At 35.4% G+C, this 8,967-nt stretch overlaps 1 protein-coding gene across 1 annotated transcript; it reads right to left on the reverse strand.

Moving 5' to 3' along the window:
- Positions 1-3,487: 3,487 nt before the first annotated feature.
- Positions 3,488-8,186, reverse strand: LOC147848189 (F-box protein At3g58530-like). The gene is made up of 13 exons (XM_087338610.1): positions 8,174-8,186; positions 8,001-8,029; positions 7,541-7,627; positions 7,347-7,459; positions 5,451-5,526; positions 5,312-5,382; positions 5,102-5,188; positions 4,951-5,023; positions 4,769-4,839; positions 4,587-4,655; positions 4,393-4,498; positions 4,196-4,316; positions 3,488-3,691 (listed from the first exon to the last, which is right to left on the reverse strand). Exons 1-12 carry the CDS (start codon positions 8,184-8,186, stop codon positions 4,251-4,253), a joined length of 861 nt encoding a protein of 286 aa, XP_087194736.1. The 3' UTR covers positions 3,488-3,691; positions 4,196-4,250.
- Positions 8,187-8,967: the final 781 nt, after the last annotated feature.

An 8,967-nucleotide genomic window follows, 5' to 3' on the forward strand; every position in this document is an offset into this window, starting at 1 on the left:
TCCATTTATATACGGAGCAATCTATAGTTTTCATATGTTTAATTTAAATCACCTTAGAACCACAAAAGGAAGTTACGATTTTAATTTATATTCAATGTCTTATTTTATTTTATAGCTTCCGGCTAGACAAAAATTACATGCTACGCTATTTGTTTCGTTTAACAATCTTTAAATAAAGAGATTGAACCTAGGTGACATCAAAAGACAATAAACAAACATAAATTTAATGGAACGACTACGTAGAGTTTGAAGTAGGGCTTTAGATAAACATTTAGATCAACAATGATCTTCAAACAAAGTTTATTGCTTTCCCAACAAGTTTTAGGACATCCAAAATGTTGGACGAAAATGCCATATGATTAGATTTTGAATTGGTAAATCATTTGACGCTTTTAAATATCAAAAGCATTGGAATTTCTCTCTAGAATATGCGTCCACAAAAGTTTGTAAAATTTTTCAATGGTGCTCATTTTGCTACTTCGAACCTTTTGTAAAAGTTTGACACGCCCCTCATTCTTTGGCTTTTTTGTGCCAAAAACTCTCGTACTATGCAAAATAGTGGACCACATTTATACATCTAGGTATTTAGATAGATGGATTGATACATAATTCACACTAAACTAAGAGAGAACATGTGAACTCAAATGACTATAGTTGACTTAATCAAGCTTAAAGAGACAATTTACAAACATAAAATTGATATAATGATTCTTAGGAATTCAAAGGATAAGTTGTTTCCACATTACATGTATATGGAGATTGTAACTTGCACTCTTACTTTGTTAATACATAGATATGTCTATGATAATAACACAAATGAATGTTCAAGCAAGTAATGGGAAAAAAACTTGTGCTCAAGACGACCATTGTTGGAGCTAGGAATTGGCAATGGTTCAATTTCAGCTTAACCGGTTTGGCATACTCCAAACCAAACCGGTTAAGCCTTAACCGGTTTGGGAGTTTTCAAACTCCAACCAAACCAACTCCTAAACTGGTTAAACATATCAAAACTAAGTAATCCTTAAGCAGTTTGGGAACCAATTTAGCCCAAAATGGTTCGGTTCGGCTTGAGGCATCCCAAACCGAGCTCAAGCCTAAACCGAACCTAAGTGCTAAACCGCCAAACCATTTTAAACGGTTTAAAATCATGTCGTAGTCACTCAAATACTGTACCAAAAAAGATACAACACGAGAGTAATGCTTTTATACATAATTTACGGGACTTTAGATTCAATCTCCACGAATTCAATCTATCAATTTATTGCTAACATTTGTTCCTAACTTCTTAAAATTTAACATATAAACATGATTAAAACGAATAACAATTGCTCCTAGTCATGTAGTTAGCTATGAAGGAAGCTAGTTATGGAGCTAGTATAAAGCGCCATGGTCATGCATTTACCATTCAGGTGTTGTATATGACTCTCTTTAATCTCCTTCTAGCAAAGAATGTGCCCCTTTGTTGGAGTTCAAATCCTCTATTAAAGACATTTCACATTTGATTAGCCTACAACAGGTACTCTGTCAAACTAAATTGGAAGAAAAAGCAACGGAAGAGGTTTAAAGTTCTAAGGATTATGAAATTAGAAAACATAGCTCAAACTAGTAAGGTTTTTCCATAACCAAGGTTTCAATTCTATCTAAAATGAGGTCTCTCTTTGCCTACATAAGGTCTCCTCAAAGAGACTACCTTTTCTCCATATCTACAAGAGTAACATGTGAAATGAGGTTTCAATAGGCTACAAGAGTAAGTTAGATTGCAAGTCTTCCAAGGCTTGCAGTTTGCCTCTTAATAAACCCTAAACCCTAAACCCTCTTAACACATTACACATTCAAAGCATTACAAGCAAATTGGAAAAATCAGAACTAACAGTAGAATTTGCTGCAAATAGTAGTGAACAGAAAGACTCACAAGAATGTTTCTATTAATAACCACGTATTGCCGCATTATCCTATGCTCTCTCATGGTCATGCAAAACATGAATGCTTCCACAGTAGGATCAGAAAGTACATTTAATCCTTCCCTACTCAAGAGAAGCAGTTATGCCCAATAAGCCAGATTCTCTTCTCCTCGAGGGTTAGAGGAAGTCAAATTTGTTTGTTTAAGGTACAAAATATTATTTGTTCACTTGCCCAAACGTGCCCATGGCACTCGTTGAGATGTGACCATTTTTCTTCACATGGGGGGATTATGTGAGAGAGGATGATGATGATAATGATAATCATCATGCCAACCACAGTTATAATGAATGTGATTCGTACTACACAACTATTTGCTATAAAAGAAAAAAAGCATTCCAAGGGTTACACTTCCTGTTCACCTAGAATCACCTAGACATGGCTTCCTTCTCTTCCACCCTTTATCTTACAAGAATAACAAATAATTTTGAAATGGTTGTGTTATCTAAAATAGTAATGCACTAGACTGTGTTAACATCAAACTTTATATCTATAGCTATGTTTGCAAGCTTCTCTTTTCATTTCTTGATTGATTGTATGCCTAATTAGTTTCTTGAGGACAAATTTATAACTTTCATGACACAAGCATGCTATTAGATGTCTTGTCAACACCACAATGTTTTCGACCCACAACAATGTCATGAACATGGATTTTTAATGCAACCGAAAAAACTCTAAACATACTTCAAATTTAGGAATAAATGATATCTACAACAAAATATCCAACTCAATTGCCAATCATGATTAAATGTTTATCATTTCCACTATCAAAGTGTTTCTTATGACTAATCCATTTCAATTGCCAATGCAAGTTGAAATCCCCAAAAGATGTGCACTTATTATGTGTTGTTTTCGATTAACCCATCACAATTACTATCACAATGGAAGAAATCCAACGTTTAGAAAAGTGCACATCTAATGCTTACAATTAAGCCAATTCAATTACAAGTACAAGTCAAGAAATTGAAGTTCCAAAAAGGTAGCGTCAATAATTATAATTTTCTATTTTTACCCTTGCTAAGAATGACTACTTGTCAACAATCAAACCTTCACATTAAGTCATTGTCTCATCTCTACCAAATCATATTGTGAATTCATATAGTTAATGTAAACCTCCTTTTCACTTAACATTTACCACTTACCAACACAATTCTATTGTGATGCCAAAATATTTTTTAGAAGCATTCAGAAATATATCTTCTAAGAGTAGCCTAATTATTTCTTATAAACAATGAAGTTCATCTGACATCATTCATATATAATTAAACAAAAGGGGCAATCAAAGGATTAGCAGATCCAATATATAGGAATTTTGTTTTCGAATTACAGAGCTCCAATTAAAATAGCACATTTCGCAACACAAGGTATGCGCAATTTAAGACATCAAAAACAACCTACAATTGTTTTCTAAATGTGCTATTTTATATTGAGATTTTCTGAATGTCTTTCTTTCACCACCTACATGCTAAAGAAAAAGTGTTGAGCCACCTGACAATATAGGTTCCTTCTTGCTACCTTCATTAGCAAGACATATCTAAGTACATTCCTCAATGCGTCCTAGTTTATATATTTTTTATATGTTTATCTCTTCCATAAAATCATCAAGACATGTGTCATAACCATCATGGAAAAGTCGATTGAAACACCTTCTCAAATGTTAACTTCCCAAAAATAATGACAAAGAAGACGTGGACGCACATGTATATAAATCCACTTCACCAAACACTATCATCTGCAAGAAGAAAAACATGACTAAATCACCATCAACATCATCGACACCACCACCATCACCATGCTCACGATAGATAAGACATTTCATGCCAATGCATAGGTTAACCGTTAAAGCATTCAATTCCCAGGTTTTACTATCACTCGTACACATCATCACATTACTTTACAAGAAAAGGAAATTTTCACACCCTAGAGGCTTACAAAAATGAATCATTTTCACTACCTCATAACTTTCCTAATGGAGTTGCAGACAGTACCCTCATCATGGTATTCTTGTTCAGAAAACGCTTGTTTGATTATGTTTACAAAAAAAGGAACATGGTGCAAATGTTTGTGCAGACTGCAAAACTCTTTCTTTGGTTGATTGATTGGATATGAATATTCACACGACTGAATATTTGTATGATCTTTAACTTTGCAAATACAATGGAAATAATGCATTCTAAGATTACATTCTGCAAAAAAATAATTACATGAAATTCCAAAACCAAATTAATTCCATTACCTCTCTCAATGCTGCTTGAAGGTGACTTGCACTACAGAGGCGCTATAAGTGTAAGCTAACTATGAACATGAAAGCATCGAAGATGTGGGAAAAGTTTGAGAAGGTCCACCTTCGATCGCTTCTGCATAAATTTTACGTTATTGAAGACATTGGTACACATAGCACATATAAAGTTAGTTCAGGAAAAGATAGTTTACTCTGATATTTGCACATCCATTTACATCTAGCGTTGTAAGTGTTGCAGAGCATGTGGAAGAAAGGCTTTTAAGTGTTTCATCGGTGACCCCGAGCAAGCCATGCAAGCTATGTATCCAAAATTATACCCAGAGAGCATAAACAAGGCATTTCTTTAGTGAAAGAAAGATTATCATACAATGAACTTATTGAATACCTTAAAAATTGAAGGTTGTAACAAGCCTCATTGATTGCCTTGATGCCACGATCTGTCACCTTCACACACCTTTCATCAGACGCACAGGTAATCATTACAACTCAAAAGGATTACAATGGATTAGCACCAAATGCACTATTTTCTTTAATATATATGATATGAAAAAATTGATGTGAATATACCATGTGAAGTTCAAGGACTGAAGAACTTTACATCTTGCCAAGCCTTGAGAAAGACCATCATCTGTTAAATTCTGCATTGGTAATGCCACTAGGTTTGGAACTTGAACTTGACTAGGTTTGGAAATGATATGCACTCATTAGCTAGAGGAGTACAACAAGTATGCTATGAAACGAAGTCTTACCTGAGCTCCACAAAGATCTAATATTTTTAAATCTTGCAAGTTTCCAAGCCTTGCATATGACTTGTCTGTTAAACTGCAAACTGGCCTTAGCATAATTACTGAAATGAAGAGGAAAGCAAAGCCACAAAACAGAAACTTGGCTACTTCTCACCTAGAAAGAGCATACAAATAAAGCTCTGATATGCCTTTACAAGATTCCAAAACCCTCATCAATCCATCATCTGTAAGTCTCACACATCTACAAGACTCAAAACCAAAAAAGATCTCAAAATTTCTTTGTGATGCACATAGAAGTGCATTGAATCTCAGTAAATAGTATCACATTGTGAAGTTCAAAACACAAGTTTGACAAAACACAAACCTAGTCAAGTTCAAGCTCTCCAACTTCGAAGAATGAGTGCATATCATTTCCAAACTTCTATCAGTGACTCCCTACATAGATGGAAGTATGAGTACATAATGCTGATTTAGTAAATAATAATAAAATGAACCAAACACACCTTACATCCACTAAGATTCAATACTCTTAGCTCTTTGCAATGCTTTAATAAAGCTTCAACTCCATTGTCAGTGATCCTGACACCATTCAATAAGCAAATACACGACTCTCTTTTTATCCTATTGGGGCTATAATGTACTAGACTAGTCTGCATAATCTCTCTTTTTATCAACTCATAGACCACCAATTAGCACAATTTACTAGTTGATTTTATGCAAGGTCACATGCACATTCAGTTATCAAGCTGGAACCTCCCAAATCCCTCCCTGTATATATTGTATATATGGTGTTGTAATAATGAAAGAAATATAAAATATAAAATATACCCGCATTATGGTGTGCCTGACAAAAGGTGTCACGACAATACAAGAAAAAATCCTGCAACTATTAGCAACAAAAAGTGAAAGAATATATATTATAGTAGAACTAAGAAGACAAAGTCACCATGTATACCTTGAGAAAAGACACACCAGGCATAAAGTGAAGGGAATTCTTTAAGTTCAAGCTGAGAAGCATATGGTCACAGGTAGAAAGGGATGTGTCAGATACTATAGGTTCTTTTGCAAAAACTTCTCAGGCAAGCCTAAAGAGCTCCACCATAGCTGAGTGCAGCTCTATTACAGATAAATCGGCCACATCTACTCGGCCTCTTCAATCCAAGATGATTTACTCCCTAGAAAAGTTCCTCAGGCAGCAGGATATATTGTACGCAATCTCATGCATTAAGATCATTATCATGGTTCTTTAGCAAAATTAGAGATTTTATTTTTGTTCTAGGATAGATCATTTTAAATTCATCCATATTTGTCATAATGATTTGTCTCATCAGCCTTGTTTCTTTCCATATGCCTTGCTCTCTATCCTTGTGCCACTTCATGGGTCTGGCTGAAAACCTAATCTCAATCTCAAGGTGATGGGATGAGAGAATGAGATGTCTAACGAGAACTCTCTTGCAGGACATATAAGGCTATGAGCTAGAAAATGACAACACACCTAACCCAGCGAGATTATGAGGTCTGATCAGTACTGAACAAAATTTGACTCATTTATATTCAAAAGTATGCTACACCAAATCAAACCATTTCACCTCCATCAAAGTAGAAAATAAATGAAATTTGCGCTTACAATCTCAGAGCCGTTTCTGTGCAGCTACGAAAGACCTTAATAGAAATTGCACCAGTACTTAGACTGTGTGGATCAATTTGGTGTTCAGATGACTGATGGACATCTCCTATGGTGGACATATCAATACCAGACATCTGTGGATCAACTTAGAGTTCAGATGATTGATGTCCATATCCTATGGAGGATACGTCATCATGCTCCTACATTCTGCAATGATCACAGACAAAATTAACTGTCCCAAGTGGCACTATCGAAATCTATCAGTAAGTTAGCCCAACATTTTCAAGTTCCATACTGAGTATGCACTCAACCATGAGCATAGGCAAAGTTTAGGGATGTTGTTGGACCCACATGTTGAGTTTTCATAGCAGCTAGAATACCACCATAATGACATAGGAAGGATGTGATCCTCAAAGAAATATGAAAGAGTAATCAATAATCACAGCAAGGATAAGATTAGCATCCCGTTAAGATCAGATATATGCCATGTATGTTATTGTACTGATTCATTTATATATTTAAGAGGGAGATAGAGATAGATAGATAGATCGATCGATAGATGGATATCATTTTAACACCCACAGGAGACCGATTGCGATCTACGAGACAGGACCTAGCTCATCGCGAGGAACATGGGTTCTCTCAATTTTATGACTGTGATACTATGGTGTAAACCATCAAGCCACCAGCCAGAGAGAGAGGTGAGAACATTTTAAGCCTACTGCTGTTTGTGAGTTACTGTAATAAATTGATTCTACATACACATACAAACCTCAAATTCCAATATATTGAAAAGGAGTTGAGCTTCGGACAGAATTTTGCTACTATCTGCATTCCCATATCAGTGATGCCTTGGCATGCATTCAAATTTATCCTTCTTATCTCCTGCAAAATATGCATTCACAGTCCCAATTCAACCTCCTTACCATCATATATAGAAACAAACTTTTATGAAATTATTGATACCTTCTTGCCATCCAAACATTGCAAGTCATTGTCCTCTAATCCTTGAGCAAATTCAAGATTGATCTCCTCCACAAGTTTGAATTGTGGCTAAAAAGAGTTAATATATCCTTGATTTATAAAATGATTATAATTCTTAAAAATCATTATCCATTAAATAGCCATCATGTGAATGTGCTAGTGGTGTGAATCTGACAAGGTCTGTCTTGAGGTTGCCATCTCTTCTATAATCCTGGTTGGCTGCTTTTCACCCTTTCAGCAGAAAAGTTTATGTCAGGTTATAGCCTGAGCACTGGACTGGCATACTTTGCAGTGTAGTTTGGAACACACAAAACGCTTTATCTGGTGGAAATGAAGGTTATTCACAACAATGTGCAGATGAAGTGGTACTTATATTTTCTATAGACTTTTCTGGAGATAACTGACTAATTACAATAAATCAGATTTTTGGTTTTGGAGATACAGTCGAAACAAATTCTGATTGCACAGCAACTGCAGCAACCAGTTTTTATCACAGCAAAATAAGTTTTCAGCACAGCACAGTAACTCTTCTCTATTTCTTTCAGCCTATTTCTTACACTATTCTTCAATATTATATTGCTTTAGTAGATATTGGTGAACATAACCACCAAATACTACAATATCTCATCCATATTTCTTGTTTTTGCAATGGCTGAGCAAACTAATATCTTTTATATCGTTAATGTTGATGACAATCGCATGGTCCTAACTATCCTATGTGGCCGTGTACTAGTAGCAAAGCAATTATGGGACATTGTCATTGGATCTGATGAACGTCCAACTTCAAGTTCTTCTCCAAACTCTCCCTCCCCTTCAGGATCAACTGACGCAAATAATACTTCAAGCTCCACTCAACAATCCATTGCTTCACAACTTAAGTGGGATGGTAAGGATGCTCAAGCCCATGCTCTCATTACATTATCAATCAAACGACATATTGTTCCACATATCCGATATTGCACGACCTCAAAAATTGCTTGGGATGTGTTAAAAAACCTATATGCTCAAAGGAATGAACCAAGTGTTGTTATGTTTAAGCGGCAACTTGAAGAGACAATGATACAAGAAGGTGAATCTATGGACGCATTCTTAACAAAAATCAAGGACTTCAAGGAACAACTACTCAACATTGATGATGTGATTTCAGACAAGCAGTTACTTTCTAAAGTTCTTGCCATGCTTCCGGATTCATATCAAGTTTTGCCACTACAATAAGGCTTCTTAAAATAGGTAAAGAGAGCTTCGGTTTTGATGAGCTAATCTCCCTTCTCTTACAGGAATCTCAATCTCGAGCAAATCAGGATGTTCTTAATAGTGGTGATCAAGCTTTTATTACCTCTTCCAAGTTCAAAGCCCAACAAAGATGAAAACAAAATAACCTTCCTTCTAAAGGCAATGATGCCTCGACT

Source organism: Azolla caroliniana, unplaced genomic scaffold, assembly GCF_043228905.1.
Source record: "Azolla caroliniana isolate FFs.n. ecotype wild unplaced genomic scaffold, voAzoCaro1.0.p SCAF_473, whole genome shotgun sequence".
Taxonomy (NCBI): domain Eukaryota; kingdom Viridiplantae; phylum Streptophyta; class Polypodiopsida; order Salviniales; family Salviniaceae; genus Azolla; species Azolla caroliniana.

Coding starts and splice junctions, on each gene's coding strand:
- LOC147848189 (XM_087338610.1), bottom strand. Junction 7,628..8,000: donor AATCAGAATTTGTTTCGACT/GTATCTCCAAAA, acceptor AACTCTTTTTAG/CCACAATTCAAACTTGTGGA. Junction 5,383..5,450: donor TGAATCTTAGTGGATGTAAG/GTGTGTTTGGTT, acceptor CCATCTATGTAG/GGAGTCACTGATAGAAGTTT.